Raw genomic sequence first — 21,310 nt, forward strand, 5'->3', positions numbered from 1 at the left:
CCGCCCCCTCTAGGCGGCCATTCTCGGAACACGGCTCGACCTGTCACCGGGCAACAACGATTGTACGTACGCGATAGTCGCCTCTCGAACCCCCGGGCAGAGCATTGACCCTTTGCGGATTGGGTCCATCAATGGTGCGGCAGTGATCGCCTCATTCGCCCACAATATCTCCGCGTACTGTTTAAGTTTGGAAATCATCGCTCTACACGCCTGTGCCATATTCGACCGATCTCCTTCGTGCAAACGTCAAACAGATGTGAAGAATTTTCCGTCTTTAATTTGCTCAACCACTTCCTCCATGTGAACCCTCAGGCCGTCTATGAGATGTAGGACATCGCAGATCGCTAGCGTCACGGACTTGCAAACATGGTCTGTGGATATGGCAAAATGGCCAAGGATGCGACAGAACTGTTCGACCAATTCCAACTCGTCCTTCGACAGCTTCGAGGACGTCGCCTTCCGGCCGAAAGCCATCGAGACTTCGTCCAGCACATCACGCTTCTCTACGGCGGCCGCCAGCATATCGTACGTGCTATTCCATCGGGTGGAGCAGTCTAGGACAACCATGTTGGTGTCCTCAACTTCGGGATCGTCTTCACATGCTTGGGTGTACAGTTCTCGTCGTTGTGTAGAGCTTCGAATACTCCACACTAAGTTGCGTACCTTCGCAACTGCGTCACCTAGACATAATGGCTTGCGCGGCCCGTCAATTTCATCGGATACTGAGTAGACATCTACGAGTTCATTGTCCTGGTCGCTGTCATACTGATCTGCTGTCATCATCACATCGCCTTCTTCAGGTTCCACGCTCTGGGCCGAAGGAATGTTGAAGCTTTTCAACGCCGCTTGCACAAAAATGTTTAAAATATGTGCGACACAAGGGACGTGCCTCCTGGCAGTAAACGTCGGGTTCACGCTCCTGACCTTCATCGCCAACAAAGCCAACATCTTCTTGTTCGCCGTCGCATTGTCCGTAGTAACAGCATAGACCTCCATAATTACGTTAGACAAGAAAACTAGCAAGCTCTACTAATTGAACGATCAACCTGCTGAGTTCTGACCTTCGTCTGCAAACAGAACTCATCTAGTGCTTGGAGAACAATGGACGCCATGTTCCCCCCGTCGTGCTTGCCGACGATTTCACGGATGGCAAGAACCCGCTCTCTGTATGTCCAAGTGTCGTCCACCCAGTGGACGGTGATGCCTAGCAACCCAGTCCCGTTGTCCGTAGTCCACGCGTCTACGATCAGTGATACTCGGACCACGGTCTCCCAAAGCTTCCTCACACCAATCTTCATTTGGCCGTGCATTTGGATGGTCCACCTCTTTATGACCTTCGCACTTGGAGGATCCAGGTCTATAAGCGTAGCATACCACCACATATCCTTGAATGCGACGTTGTCAACGATGCTCCATGGAGAATCTGTCAGGCATACGAACCGCGCAATGAAGTTCTTCGTCTCGTTTGGGGTGTGCCCTCTGATCGGCCCCCGTCGGCTTGGCTCTCCCTACTGCCTGCTCTGCATTCTGTCGGTGATGCGTGTCTAACCACGTTCTTCAGGGACTTCACCCTTCAGTTCAGCATAACGATCTGGATGGCATGATTTGAAGTGGCGCCAAAACACATTTGTGCTTCTGTCCGCCTGCCTCTTAATGGGTCTCCTCTTACTGTGCGGGTTCAACTCCCGGCACAGTAAGCATACATAGTACCCATCTTCCGTCAGCTCGAAGTAGTCGATGATGAGGGAACGATTCGTACGAGGCCGACTCTGTACGACACGGGAAGTTCCCTCCTGTGTACGTTCGGGACGTACGACTCCTGACCCAGCTCTTTCTTGGTCTGGGTCACCGCCTCCAGTTGGATTCATCTTTCTGCACAAATTCAAGTTATCCTACATGTTTTGGACCAATTAAATTCAAATCTAGATACATTAATAATCAATCGAAACAGTGGAAGTACAGAAAACTTGGCATAATCAAAATCACGACCTCCATCTTCATCATCGTAATTAACATATTCCCCACAATTTCGACGTTTGTTTTCAGAATCGTGAAGTGATAAAATATGCAAGAAAAGTAGATCTAAGTTAACCATAAAAATCACATTGTCTAGACTGACACCTGAACACCAAATCAACAATAAAATCCATAGTGTAATAAAGGATTTTAGGCGAAGAAATACCGTTGAAGAGCTCTTATTCAGTTGTAATAATGCCCATATGTGGGTCTTCTACTCTTCCGGTCCTCAATCAGACAAGCTCGTCTTCAATTAAGAGAGGGAGAAGAAAAAATGGAGTTATGAAATTGAGAGAGGGGGAAGAAAAATAGAGATTTCAAATTGCTAGAGGGAGAAGAAAAATGGAGTTATGAAATTAATAGATGGAGAAGTAAAATGGAGATATGAATTTGAGGGAGGGAGAAGAGAAATAGAGATATGAAATTGAGAGAGGGAGAAGAGAAATAGAGATATGAAATTGAGGGAGGGAGAACAAAAATGGAGTTCTGAAATTAATAGATGGAGAAGTTAAATGGAGATATCAATTTGAGAGAGGGAGAAGAGAAATAGAGTTATGAAATTGAGAGACGGAGAAGAGAAATAGAGATATGAAACTGAGAGAGAGAGAAGATAAATAGAGTTATGAAATTAAGAGATGGAGAAGTAAAATGGTGATGTGAAATTGAGAGAGGGAGAAGTAAACTAGAGATATGAATTTGAGAGAGGGAGAAGTAAACTACAGATATGAATTTGAGAGAGGGAGAAGAGAAATAGAGATATGAAATTGAGAGAGGGAGAGGAGTAATAGAGTTATGAAATTAAGAGATGGGGGAAAAAATAGTGATACGATATTGAAAGAGGAAGAAGTAAAATAGAGATATGAAATTGAGGGAGGGAGAACAAAAATGGAGTTCTGAAATTAATAGATGGAGAAGTAAAATGTAGTTATGAAATTAATAGATGGAGAAGTTAAATGGAGATATGAATTTGAGAGAGGGAGAAGAGAAATAGAGATATGAAATTGAGAGACGGAGAAGAGAAATAGAGATATGAAACTGAGAGAGAGAGAAGAGAAATAGAGATATAAAATTGAGAGAGGGAGAGCAGTAATAGAGTTATGAAATTAAGAGATGGGGGAAAAAATAGTGATATGATATTGAAAGAGGAAGAAGTAAAATAGAGATATGAAATTGAGAGAGGGAGAGGAGAAATGGAGTTATAAAATTGAGGGAGGGAGAACAAAAATGGAGTTATGAAATTAGTAGATGGAGAAGTTAAATGGAGATATGAATTTGAGAGAGGGAGAAGAGAAATAGAGATATGAAATTGGGAGAGGGAGAGGAGTAATAGAGTTATGAAATTAAGAGATGGGGGAAAAAATAGTGATATGATATTGAAAGAGGAAGAAGTAAAATAGAGATATGAAATTGAGAGAGGTAGAAGAGAAATGGAGTTATAAAATTGAGGGAGGGAGAAGAAAAATGTAGTTATGAAAATAATAGATGGAGAAGTTAAATGGAGATATGAATTTGAGAGAGGGAGAAGAGAAATAGAGATATGAAATTGAGAGAGGGAGAAGTAAAATAGAGATATGAAACTGAGAGAGAGAGAAGAGAAATAGAGTTATGAAATTAAGAGATGGAGAAGTAAAATGTTGATATGAAATTGAGAGAGGAGAAGTAAACTAGAGATATGAAATTGAGAGATGGAGAAGAGAAATAGAGATATGAAATTGAGAGAGGGAGAGGAGTAATAGAGTTATGAAATTAAGAGATGGGGAAAAAAATAGTGATATGATATTGAAAGAGGAAGATGTAAAATAGAGATATGAAATTGAGAGAGGGAGAAGAGAAATGGAGTTATGAAATTAATAGATGGAGAAGTAAAATGGAGATATGAATTTGAGAGATGGAGAAGTAAAATGGAGATATGAAATTGAGAGAGGGAGAAGTAAAATAGGGATATGAAATTGAGAGAGGGAGAAGAAAAATAGAGATAGGAAATTGACAGAGATATGAATTTGAGAGAGGGAGAACAAAAATAGAGATATGAAATTGAGAGAGGGAGAAGAAAAATAGATCTACGAAATTGAGAAAGGGAGAAGTAAAATAGAGATATGAAAGTGAGGTAGGGAGAAGAAAAATGGAGTTATGAAATTGATGGAGGGAGAAGTAAAATAGGGATATGAAATTGAGAGAGGGAGAATAAAAATAGAGATAGGAAATTGACAGAGATATGAAATTGAGAGAGGGAGAACAAAAATAGAGATATGAAATTGAGAGAGGGAGAAGAAAAATAGAGCTATGAATTTGAGAAAGGGAGAAGTAAAATAGAGATATGAAAGTGAGAGAGGGAGAGGACGAAGAGAGATAGGAAATTGAGAGAGGACGAAGATAACGGGAGAGAAAAGATAGAGAAAAAGAGGAAGCTGAGAGGAAAGATAGAGAGAGAGCTGAAATTGACAGAAACAGAAGAGCAATGGTCCTATTTTGCCAGCAGAAAATCGACTTACCCCTGTTGCCTTCTGCCGCCGTTGCCCGCCATTGCTCGCCGTTGCCCGCCCGTGCTCGCCGATGCCCGCTCCCGCCGTTGCCAGAAAACAAGGTTCAAAACTTTAAAAAATCGAAATACGTAACTTATATGAAATTTCATAAAAGAACTAACTTATATGAAATGTTTATGAAATTCGATGCGAATATCGAAAACCGATATCCGCATCCGATATCCGATACCGTCATCTGTCCCCCTGAGACGGGAGACGGATCACGGTATCGGACGGATACCGGTATCGGATATCGGTTGCTACAGTGCCGATATCCGATACCGATATCCGGCATCTGGATGTCGGAAAAAACCGGTACCGGAAGTTCCCGGTACCGGCATCCGTCCAGCATCCGTCCCGATACCGGTATCCGGTACCGGCATCGGGACGGGCGAACACTAGTCACATCTTTGTGGCCCATTGACGAGGCTGGGGCACTCCGAAGTCTGGGTCTCGTGCGTGAGCCCTCACTCGACGAACTGGTTCGATGGCGTCTTCGGAGCTAGATGGTCCCTCATCAGAGATGCATTGATTCATGGCTTTACAAATTTTGCTGCCACAGAGAAGGACATGAGAATCTCTCGTGATGAGTGGGAAATGTTGGATCACTTTCACGACATCCTAGGGCCATTTTACAAGACAACAAACTATGTTAGTGATTTGAAGACAATGAGAGTCGTGGAAATGCTTCAGATTTTGATGGCATTGATGAGACATATTGATATTGTCCTACAGAATTTTGATGTGTCTTCAATCTTTACTTCAAGAAGAAAGCTAATACTATTGGACAAATCACATCATTCCAATGACTGATGCTTTCAACAAGGGGACAAGGATGAAGATTGGATCTCTGAACTTATCGATGGGGTACTCCCCTTGAGAAAGGGAGTGATTAGTACTCACTTTAATAGAGGAACTGGAAACTTATCTCCAAGCAACAAAGAGGAAGGACACAAAGACAACACTAGGATGGTGGCCACGCATAGGCGCGCGAACTTACCCCTGACTTGCTACCCTTGCCCAATAGTTTCTTTCTGTATGAACGACTTGTGCCCCAAGAGAGTGCTTGTCCTCCACAAGATGTGCAATCCTCACATTCAAAAGGGCACGCCTTACTACTAAAAGCATTGAGCTCATTGTCATTGTAAAGTGTTGGTTGTGTGCCAAGAATGCCCAATTTTGTGATGGTGATAATGGCAAGGGCTCTCTAATGATGACATCTAGTATGTGGTAATAGTTCTCATCTTAAATACCAAAACACTTCATGTAAATTATTTTTTGATACTTACCCATCCAGTTCATTCCTTTGCAGAATTGAAAAGGCTTTCAGTTGTAGTGGATGATGTAGGAGCTTCTCGGAGGCATCCAAGTAGAAGCCCAAGATGCATGGACTACACCATTCTTGAAGGCATCCAAGGAGAAAGAACTGTATCATTCATAATACTATTTATCCTAGTTTTCTAAGGAGAAAAGAACAATTTCCCAATAATTTAGTTTTTCCATAATTTATAATTTTTATTTTTCATAGGCTCTTATTTGACATATTAAGTATAATATTTTATTCTTGGCAAAATATAATATTTAATATGTCCAATAATATTCCCTTTTAATTATGTAATAAAAATAATACTCCTTAAAATATTTTTAATTATTTAAAATTAGAAATTTTATTAAATGTGTCCATACTATTTATCCTATTATTCTATGGAGAAAAAAAATTCCCTTTAATTTACTTTTTCCATAATTTAAAATTTATACTTCATAGGCAGTTATATTATACTTCCTATATATCTTGGTAAAATATTATACTTAATATGACCAATAATATTTCCTTTTAATTATGTAATAAAAATAATACTCCTTAAAATATTTTTAATTATTTAAAATTAGAAATTTTATTAGATGTGTCCATACTATTTATCCTATTATTCTAAGGAGAAACAACAATCTCCCTTTAATTTACTTTTTCCAAAAGTTATAAATTTATTCTTCATAGGCTCTTATATAATACTTCCTACATATCTTGGCAAAATCTTATACTTAATATGACCAATAATATTTCCTTTTAATTATGTAATAAAAATATCACGCCTTAATGAACTTTGAAATATTTTAATGTTATAAATTTATTAAATTTGTCCATATTAGTTATCCTATTATTCTATGGAGAAAAAAATAATTTCCCTTTAATTTACTTTGCCATAACTTATAATTTTATACTTCATAGGCTCTTATATAATACTTCCTATCTATATTGGCAAAATATTATATTTAATATGACCAATAACATTTCCTTTCAATTATGTAATTAAAAATATTACACCATAATGAAATTTTAAATATTTAAAAATTACTAAGTTTATTATATTTATCTACACTATCTACCCTATTATTTTAAGGAGAATTTTCCCCCATTTTTTCCCTCTTTAAATGCTTTTAAAATTTCATCATGGGTACCACGTCACCATCACGGTCAGCGTCACGGGACAAATGTTTGTCATATGTCACTGTCACGTCATATGTCATGAATCCATCAGCGCGACGAGTGACGTGACAAACGATGTTTGTCGTCCCCTAGCTCACATTAGGTTGACCGAGATGTGGATGAGTCATCCGAAGGGTATGAGGAACTTCATCTACTTTGAAGCTGAACATCAAGAGATCATAGTTGGTATTCACCCACCCAAGGTTCTACAGCCACTAGACCCTAAGGACCACTTCGATACAAAAGCACTCCGATTGTACTAGGTCTTGACTAATATGTATTAAATCCAGGTCACGACACATTTGATGGCCCTAAAGGATGTGGTTATGACCAAGAGTGATGTCGTAGGGAAAGATGTCAAGCCAACTAAATGCCCATGTCACTAAGCAGCCGTCTGAAGATGAAATTGTGTGTTGTACCCCCATTAATGAGTACAGAAATTTGTCATCCTTAGAGTTTGCCTGTCATCTTCAATGTGCCCTGAAAGGTGAGTTGCAACATGGTATTCAATAAGAATTGAGTTGTCATATGGGCTCGTCGTTTGGTGTTAGTGAAAAATCTCGCTCATCCATAGACGAGGGGTTTTATTCTACGTCACTCTATACAAAATAGACTCATAGTTTGTGCATGCAGTAGTGGCCCATAAATATTTTAAATTACTTTTCTCTAGTTTCCTTTTGTTAAATTAGATTTCTTTCCTTAAAACAATATAAAAAATCTAAAATATATAAATCAAAGATAAATATTCACTTATCAATACTTGCTCTCTATGGATTCAACCCTTGCTCACTCTATGCTAAAGGAAATTATAAATATTGTCGTATAAACCATAAGTCTTAATATTTAACTTGAATTTCTGGTTCATCAAACACTTACACAACTGTGACATAAGTCAACTTGATTGACAATATGTTTAATTCTAATATAAGATTTATCTAGATATATTCAGTGAACTATTACCCAAAGAGCACTTACTATGTATCCTTAATGTCTCCACATTAATGGCTTAGATCAGCCATACTTATCATACAAGTGGGATTGGACTGTGGTGTTCTATATGGATATTTTTTATGTCTTTCTACAAAGTATCCACCAAATAGGAATGTTCAGAACACATGTTTAAAGATTAGTTATCTCCATAATATGACCTCATTATAATTCACTCGATCATTGGATGTATTCATGCATTTCAATTATAAGCATCACATGTGCATTATGATGAATATATATTGTATCAATAAATATGGAACAAGATATATAATGTGTGATTGGCTTCTAGGCCACATATATTTTGAAGAATTATAAAAAAATAATATGACACAATGAAAACTATGAAAAAATGAAATATTAGTTGGATATTAAGAGAGATACTTCTAAGCATAATCCTCATTATCCATAATTGTACAATTTCAATAGACTAATGACAATAATTATAGATCAATAGACTAATGATAATAATGTCTCAATACATGCAGAAATTAAGAGATACTCATTTCATTTTAATCATAGTCTTTGTGCATCCTTTTAGATTAGATCAATATGACATTGGATAAGAAAATGAAGCTTATAGCCAGGCAATTGGCGTTATCATCATTTTGGATGAAATGAATCCCAATTCAATTAGTGGCTAAATGTGTAAGACATAAGAAAAAGAGAAAAATTTAAGGACCAGAGTGAAATAAATGGACATAGATCATTTTCATCATCATCATCATTATCAAGGCTAGCTATGGTCATCTCATAAACTAGCTATGTCGCATTGGCGTGGATTGATAAGTTAAAATTCAGGTGATAACCTAGTCGATGTTTAATTTTGAAACTTATGCAATAAAATTTATAATTAACCCTAATTCACTTATTATTGATCTAAATTGTTGAGTGAGGGGTCGAACCACAGAGAAGGCTTTGCAATTAAGGTTGATATTTAGAACAAAGTACTTAGTAAGAGAGTTGTTAAGATGAGACTGTGTGGAAAGAAGAGATACTACATATATAGTGATTTTAATTAAATTATGTTCTATGTATAAATTCATAATTCTTACTCGAAAGAATTATGAATTTACAACAAAGATTATGATACTATTAAAATCTTAGAGTAAGGATAGGATGAGAGGAATTAATGGGTGTGATGAAGAAACTCTAATTAGGGTTTTCCTATGAAAGCCCTAATTAGGAATAGGTGGTATAAGCTATTAAAGTCTACTTATAGGGTTAAATGAATTGTAACAGAAATTAGAAAGACAGGTGAATGTGGAATGGATGGACGAAATGAAATAAATTGGAATGAAATCCTAATCAAATATTTTAGGGCTTACCTCCTTTGGTGATGCTCCCAAACACCAATCTCTCTTCATGATCCGGTGCCTTGGCGTGTTGCAGCAGATACAAAGGTAGATCAAGAAAGGGAAGGAATTCACTTCACAAAGAAGAAAAACACCTAGAATAGCACTCAAAAACCCTTCTTTCACAAGATCTCCAAAATGGAGAAAAGCAGAAAGAGTACAAGTTATTTTCAGACTTATGCACCTCTATTTATAGGGGCCACCAGTCCATTGGAAGAGTGGGACGAGAGGAAACTGCCAAAAACATTTTAGCCACTAACGCCTCCGGAATGAGAAGTTATGGGCCTTAAAAAACACATCCATTCCTATTTTTTGATATTTTTTGGTATTTTTTCAAATTTTAATGAATTTTTATGGCCATTTTCTTGATTTTTTCCAATCATCAGCCATTGGATCGGATCAGATCATCAAGAGTGGAATAGATTTTGGTGTATCCAAATGCAGGTTCGATTTTGGTCATTGGATCTCCTTCTCTTATGATCGGATTGATCATGGACCGTCCGATCGGTGTACCCAGCCGTCAGATCTCCTTCTCTTATGATCGGATTGATCATGGACCGTCCGATCGGTGTACCCAGCCATCAGATCTCCTTCTCTTATGATCGGATTGATCATGGACCATTTGATCGGTGTACCTGGTCATCGGATCTTCCTCTTCAAATGCAGGTTCGATTCTGGCTGTCAGATCTGCTTCTCTTATGATCGGATTGATCGTGGTCGTCCGATCGGTGTACCCAGCGGTTGGATCTTCCTCTTGAAATGTGGGTTCAATTATGGCTGCCTCTTATGATTGGATTGATCGTGGGCCATCTGATCAGTGTAACCGGCTATTGGATCTTCCTCTTCAAATGTGGGTTTGATTCTGGCAGTGGATTCTGATTTGGTCAAAACTAAGGGTTAAAATTGATCTTAAGTCGTTTGTAAGGATAGTTAAGTACCAATCAACAATTTAATTTCCTTACTAGTAGTATTTTAGTAAAGGTCAATCCCTCAGGGAGCTAGGTAACTAGTTAGGATGAATTTCGATTAGTATTTCAAGTTCAAGATTTGCACAAACCCTGTTTTGGAATGTTTTTATTGATTAAGCAGGTTTATGTTCAATTAATATAGATGATATGAATTTTACCAAGTGTGAAAAAATTTCCGTAGGAAGCTTAGACCGAGAATGATTTTTGAGAATTTTTTCAGAATTTTTTATCGTCTCTAGAGAGAGATAAGGAGAGGGGGAGAGAGCGCACAAATTTTGGCGCTTCCGCCACTGTTTGTGCGCTGGGCTTCACCGCTCCGCCGCTGGTCGCGCGCGCGGAGGTCCTCTCACGTGCGGTGGACCAAAACAACGATATCTAGAGTTCCAGATATCGTTTTGACACGTGTGAGTAGGCGTTGGAAAGCTTGAGACATTGGCTCAGCCAATAAGCTTAAGAGAATTCTAAAAGGAGATAGGGTAAAAAGAATCACGTAACCTTTTTGTCACACCCCAAAGGGCCCAAGGTTGTTGCTCCAGCTCCCTACCAACTGGCTTCAATATCTAGGACGCTTATAGCAGACTCCTTGCACCTTCTGAATGAAGGTGGACCCAGGAACAAGCTCAAGAAAGAAAGAAAGTGAACAAAACAATACTGAATTCTTGGATGCCCTCAAGGAGGGTGAGGGGGGCCCTTTTATAGGGGTACATGTGTTTGTTTCAGCCATTCTTGGAGGTTGGATTATGGATGAACGTCCAGGATTGAGTTCTTGAGGCCTCAATCTAGGTGATCAGACCCCAACCAACCAGATTCTTTCCCTCCAGGTCGATTTTGGAGGGAAAAGAACAAGTTAGTTAGAGTTAGTTACAAGTCATCTCTAGCCCTTGGATTTGGGCTGGAATGGATGGGTGGATGGGTTCCACCTCATGGATCCTGGGCTGGATCTCGACCCTGGGCTCTCCTCCAACCAGGATCTGCCAGCTGGAGTCAGCCTCATGTGTCTTGATCAACCTGGAAGCCTCCAAGGACGTTCTAGGTCTCCTTCAAGCTCCTTTATACCAAGCCTATCGATTGAGACAACTCCGCTGGTTAGCATGCATCTTTTTTTTGATTGCTCCTTTTGACTTGAAATTTTGTCCCAAGCCTCAAGACTCCTGTCTTGACTTCCCCATAAAATTTTGTAATTTTATGACCATCAAAAGTCAACCTTGACCTGAAGAGTCAACACACTAGGGAAATCATTAGATTCATATCACACTTGACTCAATGAGTCAAGTGGGGGTTAGAAATATCCCTCAAATCCTCTTTAAAAGTAATCCCAAACTGTGTAACTTGTGAAATGCATGTCAAAGCATTGATGGAAACATTAATTAAGTAAAAAATATATTCTTTTTAATCATTGGGAAAGTGAAAAGGCATGGTCTTATTACTATACAAAATAAGATTATTTGGCAATGTTGTACTTACTTTTAGGAGATTTAAGATGAATAATGCATGGAAATGAATACCCTTATTTGAGTTTATCAGATTCGCCCCTCTTAGAGCTGGCTCGTTGTGGACTGTTCGATTGGTGTACCTGCTTAATCTGCAAAAGAAATAAAATGAGGAGGTAAGCTTACCTCTACCATTTTGATCCAATGGATCGGATGCTGCCACGTTGCACATTTCTGCAAATAGAGTTAGTCCCATATCAAAAAATTCTAATAAAACTTTTGCTTGTGTAAATTTTTTAATTGCGTACACCCACCCCTCTTGATCCACTAACTTGCTACTAGTTGTGACGCGTCAATGCCACCCGTGCTCCCTGTTTACATACATTGTATGTCATGTAAGCTCCACTTGCTGCATCAGCCAAGTGGTTAATGGACCCCACTTTTTTGCAAATATGATATTTAAAAACTTAGAAAATATTCAATAGATTCCATAAAAAATCAGAATTAAATATCTTTTGATCTACTACTTTGTTTTACACAAAATTTTCACCAAAATAAATTATTTTTTAAAATCTACTTTTTGTCGAAATCATAAAAATCTTCACATAGCATCATTTTATTGTAGAAATGGGTACTTAGTGAATTTTTCTCTTTTTGTTAAAAATTACTAAAAAATCATGATAACATGCATAAAACAACTAAGTTATGCTCTAAAATGGATGGAATAAGCATGAATTATCATGCTATTTGCATGTTATCATGGATATAGCATGGCATGAGGGCCGCCGCCTCGCGCTGCCCTGAAGGGCCGCCGCCTCGCGCCGCTTTGAAGGGCCGCAGCCCTGCGCCGCCTTGAAGGGCTGCCGCCCCGAGGGCCATCGCGTCGCGCCATCTCAAAGGTCCGCCACCCCGCGCCACCCCAAAGGATCGTCGCTGACCGATCGCCGACAGCCACCGTCACCGCGTCGCCACCTCGCGCCGCTGTCCGCCCCGTCACCCGCGCCAGCCCGTCTGGCTCACCGTGCCATCCATGGCCCGTCCGTCCACGTCAACCTACTCGACCGCCGACCTACTCCGTCGGGCCTGTTGTGCCATCCGCGGCCCCTTCCGCCCATGCTAGCCAGTCTGGCTCGTAGTCTGACACAAGCCCGCGCCTCGTGATCGCGCCGCACTGCCTTGCCTCTTTCGACTCCGCTCCAACGTCACCGCCCTTGAGTCGCACCACGCCGCCAGTCAAGCAACGCCGTGCCACCTCCAACATAGCTCCACCGACCCCACCATCGGTATCTCTGCATCGACAAGGACGACGACTCCTAGACAACGTCACCGAAGAGGTACCTCACTCCCCTAGCCCGCTCGTTATCTATCTTTTGTCGTATACCTTTTTGATTGCACTCCACCGCGCTCAGGATAGATTAGGTGAGAGTATAAACAAACATGAGAGCGTCCAACGAGCGTCTTCTCTAGGTACGGGTCGAGCCCGTCCGTTACATGAGAGCACCCATGGACTCAGTCCGTTCAACGCCGTAGACTCCTTTGTCTCTCCGACGAGGGTCAGGAGGTCACCGTCACCGCCATTGGTCGGCCGCCCACCCGAAGCACGGAGCCCGGCAACCCCACGAGTCGGGGCCTGCACGTACATTCATCTAGGGTTTCATCGCATCACGTAGTCGCATCTCCGTAGGTCCACACCGATGGATGACGTCTTCGACGACGTCCGCACTATCTCCCAATAACTGAGCATCACCTTGGTACACCTCGGGACAATGTCAGCAACGTCGTCCTGCATCACGGGGCCAAAGCCTATGTACATATATTTCTTATAGGCAAAGATCTTCCAAATAGCATCCAACGAGCATGAGAATTTGGGGTTCTTGTGATCATCCACTTGTGGTGCATCCTTCACCGCGTCAATTGGATAAATTGCAGCCCAAAGTGAGACCCCCACCAAGCCTCCAGCTGCAATCAATGACCCTCATCCCATTGCCAACGTGTTGGCCACCTGCCAGATGGTGCTGCTTCACTTCTTTATAAACACCAACATGATGACATTTCTAAGCACCTTCCTTGCTACTATCGGCACCAACCCTTGTACAATGATATAGATGTCTATAATTGTTCAATAGAGGAAATGAAAAGATTTGTTACTACAACTGAAGGAAAACAGTTGATAGTGTAGCGTTCGGTTGTGAAACAATCTCATTTTGAAGATATAATAACCATGTAATGGACTTAGTTCCACGAGGCTTTTCTTACCAAATCGCGTATCCCAAAGCAATGGCTCCACCCTCACCTTATCCATCCTGTGTTCCACATCTATCTCTTTCAATATGCATTGGTTCATTAAGATCATTAGATCATTAGATGTAAAATAAATAAAAATAAGGAAAAAAAGATCATTAGATGCCCCTTTGATGCATGACGATTAGGACTTTCTAGTGTTGGGTGGGATAAAACAGACCACAAATCACACGATCGGATCCGAAGATTTAAATCTGATGAGAATAATGATGGTGCAACCCCCCTTTCCTCATCGAGGGCAGGAATATTATCTTACAACCACCACGGTGAAAACAAAGCAACAAGATCAATAAATTCGAACGGCGGATTCAAAGGCCTATTCAACTAGTCGCTTGAAGATTCAAAATCCCAAAACTAATCCGACGGCGGTGGACAAACAATCAAAGAACACCGATGAAGAACACTAACACCAAAGAGGGTAGAAAGTACCTCAGGACTAGGGTAGTGCGTCGTGGTGGTGTGGGTAATTCTCGATGCGTCATTGGTGGGGCGAGTGATGTGCGCTTCGATAAGGTGTCACTAATCCAACTGAAGGTTGGGCGGCTGTTGTAGGATGTGGAATCTGAAGGTCTGGATGCTGATTGCAGAGGTCGTGTGGCCGGACAGCTGCGCCCGACTGCCTCGTGGGTGGGCGTGAGTGAGAGGCGGGGCCGCACAAACAGCCCTGTGTGGGGCGGCGTGGGAGTGGCATCTATGTGTGCGCGCGGCGTTGGTGGGCGGTCGTGCGGGCGGCTCGGGTGGACGACCGTGCGCGAGGTAGTGCGGGCACAGGTGGCTCAGCAGAGAGGCCGAAGGTGGTCTTCCCTTGACGGCGGCGACAACGACAGCAGCAAGCGGTGGTGGCAGCGGCTCGGAAGGGAAGAGAGTTAGGGCAAACTTCCTCAAGAAGAAAGAAACTTCAATACTTAAGAAAATTTCACAAAGTGTTTCTTATAACATTGGCCTATGTATAGGCCTTGGAGGAAAGAGAAAATAAGATAACCGTCGAGTTGATGTTGGCGACATGTCGACTTGTCACGTCAAAGGATGGTTCTGAAGTTGTCGGTGACAACGTGTCATGACACAGGACAAGTCGTGTGTAGGTGGAGGCACGTCCGATGCCGGTGCATTGTTGTGGTCGCCATCAGGACAGTTCTAAAGTTGGTGTCGACGATGATTCATGACGCGGGACATCTCGTGTGAAGGTGGAGGCCCGTCCGATGCCGGTGCATTGTCGTGGTTGCCATCAGGACAGTTCTGAAGTTGATGTTGACGATGAGTCATGACGCGAGACGTCTCGTGTGAAGGTGGAGGCGCGTTCGATGCCCGTATGTTGTCGTTGTTGTGGTCGCCATCACCCTTCATCTTCTTCTCTACTTCCATCATCTTGAAGACATAATGGCATCTCAAACTTCTTAATACCTCATACAAGCCCCTTACATTTCTCTCTGATCTCATCACCTGACTTGCCACATCCATTGGGCCTCGGTATTTGGCCACATAGGACAAGGGCCTAGAAAGTGTGTTGCGTCTGCACCCTGCAAAGTATACACAAGAACTTAAGGCTCTTAGAAAAGGTTTCCATCTCTGGGTTCTAAAGATATTTCTTTTACGTCAGGAAATTTTTCTAAATATTGGGTTTGACGATCACCCACAATGCATCTATAGTCTGCAAAAACATGTTTCAATCTTTGATAAATCACACCTTGACAGAGACTACATCCATTAGATATAATTAAGAGGCATGAATGCTGAGCTTTAATAGATGCTGCCTCATGAGAAGCTTGATTAATACCGTAGCCCATCTCAGAAATTCGAGAAGGTATGAAGTATCAGGGTTAGTCTATGGATCACGATAGATTGTGCACTTTGCATTGATACATGAAACAAATACACTTTACATATATCACATCTGTAATTCTTTCGATCCTCAATTGAGCCATGTGGAGATGATGTGTGCAACTTCTTGTCGTATCCACACAATCCTCAGCACCTTGGATCCCCTCCTTATCCCAAACGATCTCTGTTCAACCTCCATCGTTGTTTTTACACCATCCCGATCGCATCAAAAATGGAGAGGAGCTATTGGGAGAAGGGAGAAGAAGGGAAATGCTCGTGAATAATTCTGGCTTCGGTGAATTTCCTTTAGGAGCTTACCCTATTTATATTGAGTGGGTAATTTTCAAAAAAAACCCAAACTTTATGAATTTTGAAAGACCATTTGTGTGTGACCCTCTAAGCCCATGTATCAATCGAGTTAAAAAATTTAGTGGCCCAATAACCTTTTCTTGGACATCCAAATTAACTAACTATATCATCATATGGATTTATTAATGTTAGATCCATTTAACCTAATTGATAGGTTGAGTCTCAAACCCGTGGGGTGCCAAGAAACACCTCATGCTATAGAAGATACACATGAGTGTGTATCAACTTACTCATGAAACCTGTTTGTAATAGGCTATTGTGTACATATATTCCCTCATCCACTTGATTCTCCTAGGAAGATTAGGGTATGATCAACCATCAACCCTAATTATCCATCCGAGTTAGTACATATGCATTTAGAAATCATCGGAGAACTCTCCTCTGATATTTCGGTACATTGACAAAGGACTTCATCACATCATCTTCCTTGAGCTGTCTAATCTTATATCAAGGGAAAACGACGTCATCTTAACTACTCAATCATCTTCGTGAACTTTTTGATGCATCCAAACTAAGACTTTTTAGAATTTCATGATTAGGAAGTCACCAGTCATAGTCAAAGTATAATTGTGGCTCCACAAGATGTCTTTGGTATTTGAAGTCTAAGGACCACTTATAGAACCGTGAGGTAAATCAACCTGATTGGCCATTTTGCATAAGACCATTCAGGTATTCATTTAAATAAATTCAGTGAACTCTTTCCACTAAATAGTACCCACTATCTATCCTTTGTGCCTCCACATTACTAGCTACGAGACTGACCATACTCACTATATGAATGAACCAGATGGTGCTATTTTATTTGGATACTTTGATCTCCTTTAGCATCTTTAGAATATGAATATTTAGAACACATGTTTAAAGACTAGAAATCTTCATAACATAATTTTGTCATAATTCACTAAATCTGATAATGTTTTCATGGACTTCATTATAAGCATCACATGTGCACTATAATGAATATGTTCTGTTAATGAACATGGAATGTGTGATTGGCTTACCGGCCATATATATTTCCATCAACCACATAGCTAGTTAATGTAACTCTTCCATCATGACATTTCCTTTAGTTATGTTCTCCCTTTTGAAATAAAGTGCATCAGAATACTTTTCCTCATGACGAATCCCTTTTGAAATATCACTATCATTGTGTCACAAAAATGGAATAGGTTATGATATTGAAGAAGTAACACCAATCTTAGTGATGAATTTATTCAACCATAGCGACATACATCATGAAAATATACTCAATAACACTATTGTGTGGGTGTCCCACAAAGAAAGCTTTGACATCCTCTCAAGTTTTGAGAGAGAAGAGGAATGGTCATGGATGAATATTTTTCAGCTCAAAATCCAAGGGGATAAAGCAAATAATTGAATGCAACCATCACGGGGAGCGTAAGAGAGACATTTTTTAAGATAACTAGTTGTTATTAGGGCACACGACCAGAGGTAATGAGGTACCTTCGTCTAAATGATAAGGGTGCAAGTCATGTCAAGTAAATGGCATATTTGCATTTGATGACTCCATTTTGTTAAGGGGTAAAGGGACAAGTGATCTGATGGACAATGCCACGATAGGAACAAAACATATTGAGAGAATTATAAACACGATCAAGAGCATTGTTCTTGTGAAGGATTTTTGGGGCAGTGGAAAGTAATGATCTTTGTGATTCATTAAGGGTGGAAGACACAACTCACTTGGGGGTAACGATCAATAAAGAAGATGTACCAGAGATGTGTTGAGATAGAAGCAACCTGAGATGAACCCCAAATGATACATTAAACTGAATTAAAGGGGGCCAATGAGGGAAGGTCATCATTGTCATCAATTTTCCAAGTTCACAAGACTCACACAAATTCATTGACATAAATTTTGGATAATGTTTTTTGAAAGTTCAAGAAAACAAGGATGGCCTAAGCGGTGATGCCATAGAAGAGAGGATGTAGAGGTATGGTAGCACCAAGCACCAGAGGGCATGAGGCAAGTGAGGGCGCGACCTTGTGAGGTGGCGAGGGCGCAAGTCAGCGGGTTGGGATGAGGTAGAGGGGATGCATCAACAAAGTGGTAGTGTGGCAAGAAACGGTGCAAAGGTAGCACGACAACAATGCAAGGATAACACAACACAATGATAGTGCAATGACATCATGAAGAGGCAGAATGGCATAGTGGCATGATGAGATGAAGTGATGGTTGAGCGGCAGCTTAGCGACAATACGAAGGCAGCACTTCGGCTGGGGGGAGCGAGTAACCTGATAAGACTCATACCATGCTGATTGTTGACCATGTTGGGTAATGAGAAACCCTCAAAGTAATTGATTTGAATGGAGTGAGAAAGGCAGAATAGATATGTTATTGAATAGAGTAATTACGAGTGTTGTTCTGTACATTGATCATGGAGCTTCTTGGTTTTGGTTCACCACGACGTTGATAGACACTACTTGGTTCCTTACAAGAGAATTGGGTTGTCATCTTCCCTTGATAAGTGGATATAATTTCTTGAACTCATGTGTGGGTCTATCACTGCCTACTTATCCCTTTCACTATTTATGTGAGCCACAAAGTAGTCACTGAGCGTGGTTGTCCCGTACTAGGTTGGTGTCAGACAACCGTTTTGTGTGTCTCCACCGACTCATAATGTATGCGTACTTGTTCGAGCAATTTTTATTCAGATATGGGAGACCAAGCAAGACCCTGCCACCTCAAATTCCATTCCTAAAAATGATTATACTTCTCTCATGGACATGATTTATGGTATGGACAGTTGTCTCTTCCAGATAGGGTAATGTACCATTGACATAGAATCTTAGCCTATTTATAATAGTCATATCTGTGGTCAACCTATGTTGAGTTACCCACCATTAGAGAAATACCACCAGACCCCACACCTCGAGGCCGTGTTAGGAGAAGTCCAAAACCTAATGAGCTTTGGGATCATGTTCAGGGTAATGTTCAGGTATACACCCCCTAGTATGAGGGCACTTGACACAATGATTCATGGCAACATTTGTTTGAATCTGAATTCAATTGAACAGTGGAATACTGAATCAAAGACGGAGGGAGGTGGAGCAAGAGATTTGGAAAGAGAGAGATGGAGAGAGAATTTGAAAGAGAGAGATGGAGTGAGAGGAGAGAGTTTGAAAGAGAGAGATGGAGTGAGAGGAGAGAGTTTGAAAGAGAGAGAGAGAGAGAGAGATGGAGAGAGAGGAGAGAGAGTTTCAAAGAGAGATGGAGAGAGAGGAGAGAGAGTTTGAAAGAGCGAGATGGTCCTTTGGTGCGACTGGTGCAATTTTAGGCTGATGTGCGGTCCGGTTCAAATTTTCAGACTGCACATCGGACAGCGTTATATAAAATTGCACCGCACAGTGGCCAAGGTCCTGTGCAGTGCGATTGTGCAGTTTTGGGCCGGTCTTTTTTTCTCTTTTTTTGAACAAGAGATTAAGGGTCTGCGACCTGCCCCGGTGATCACACAATGATCATGAGGAACTACGCGAGAGCGAAGAAAATAGACGAAGCGATCTACACCTTCAACCTGATGGACAAGCACGGGGGTCCAAGAACATAAGAAGAGCATAGCACCTGTTCGACGAAATGTCCCATCGGTTTGCCCCCGACTCGAAGACGTTCAGCATACTGATAGAAGGGTCAGGGAAGGAGCCGAATCTGCCAAAGGCGAGGGAGCTCTACGGGCGGATGATAGAGGAGAAGTGCGAGCCGGACGAGGTCACATATGGGATCATGGTAGACGTGCTGGCCAAGGCTGGGAGAGAGGAAGAAGCCGTGGAAATTGTGAAGGAGATGGAGCCCAGAGCATGTCCGTCTTCTTCCTTCATTTGTGCGATGTGCGGTTTGATTTCGTCGCACAAAATCGGACCGCACATCGGTCTGCGCTTTTGTGCGATCTAATAAATCGCACAACGGCCAAAAAAATCGAACCGGACCGCACTACCTTCCCTATTTGAGAGAGAGAGATGGAGAGAGAGGAGAGAGAGTTCGAGAGAGAGATGGAGAGAGTTTGAAAGAGAGAGATGGAGAGAGAGGAGAGAGAGAGAGTTTGAAAGAGAGAGATGGAGAGAGAGGAGAGAGAGAGAGTTTGAAAGAGAGAGATATAGAGAGAGTTTGAGAGAGAGGAGAGAGAGAGAGTTTGAAAGAGAGAGATATAGAGAGAGTTTGAGAGAGAGGAGAGAGAGAGAGTTTGAAAGAGAGAGATATAGAGAGAGTTTGAGAGAGAGAGATGGAGAGAGAGTTTGAAAGAGAGAGATATAGAGAGAGTTTGAGAGAGAGAGATGGAGAGAGAGTTTGAAAGAGAGAGATATAGAGAGAGAGGAGAGAGCTTCAAAAAACAAGAGAAAGATGGAGACAGAGGAGAGAGAGTTTGAAAGAGCGAGAGAAAGATGGAGACAGAGGAGAGAGAGTTTGAAAGAGCGAGAGAAAGATGGAGACAGAGGAGAGAGAGTTTGAAAGAGCGAGAGAAAGATGGAGACAGAGGAGAGAGAGTTTGAAAGAGCGAGAGAGAGAGAGATGGAGACATAGGAGGAGAGAGAGTTTGAAAGAGAGAGAGAGAGAGAGAGAGATGGAGACAGAGGAGGAGAGAGAGTTTGAGAGAGAGAGAGATGGAGACAGAGGAGGAGAGAGAGTTTGAAAGAGAGAGAGAGAGAGAGAGAGATGGAGACAGAGGGGGAGAGAGAGTGGGAAAGAGAGAGAGAGAGAGAGAGAGAGGGAGACAGAGGAGGAGAGAGAGTTTGAGAGAGAGAGAGATGGAGACAGAGGAGGAGAGAGAGTTTGAAAGAGAGAGAGAGAGAGAGAGAGAGAGAGAGAGAGAGAGAGAGAGAGAGAGAGAGAGAGAGAGAGAGAGAGAGAGAGAGAGAGAGGGAGAGGAGGAGAGAGAGAGAGAGAGAGAGAGAGAGAGAGAGGGAGAGAGAGGAGGAGAGAGAGTTTGAAAGAGAGAGAGAGAGAGAGAGAGAGAGAGAGAGATGGAGACAGAGGAGGAGAGAGAGTTTGAAAGAGAGAGAGAGAGAGAGAGAGATGGAGACAGAGGAGGAGAGAGAGTTTGAAAGA

General features: G+C 41.5%; 1 protein-coding gene across 1 annotated transcript; it reads right to left on the reverse strand.

Moving 5' to 3' along the window:
• Positions 1-246: 246 nt before the first annotated feature.
• On the reverse strand, positions 247-996 carry LOC144705401 (putative transcriptional regulator tpeD). Its single transcript, XM_078578046.1, has one exon. The coding sequence runs from the start codon at positions 994-996 to the stop codon at positions 247-249; it is 750 nt and encodes a 249-aa protein (XP_078434172.1).
• Between the last annotated feature and the right edge of the window lie 20,314 nt (positions 997-21,310).

The sequence above is a fragment of the Wolffia australiana genome, chromosome 7, assembly GCF_029677425.1.
Source record: "Wolffia australiana isolate 7733 chromosome 7, ASM2967742v1".
In the NCBI taxonomy this organism is placed as follows: Eukaryota; Viridiplantae; Streptophyta; class Magnoliopsida; order Alismatales; family Araceae; genus Wolffia; species Wolffia australiana.

Excerpts from the sequence above, each read along its gene's own strand:
- LOC144705401 (XM_078578046.1), bottom strand. The coding sequence starts at position 996 with ATGGAGGTCTATGCTGTTACTACGGACAATGCGACGGCGAACAAGAAG.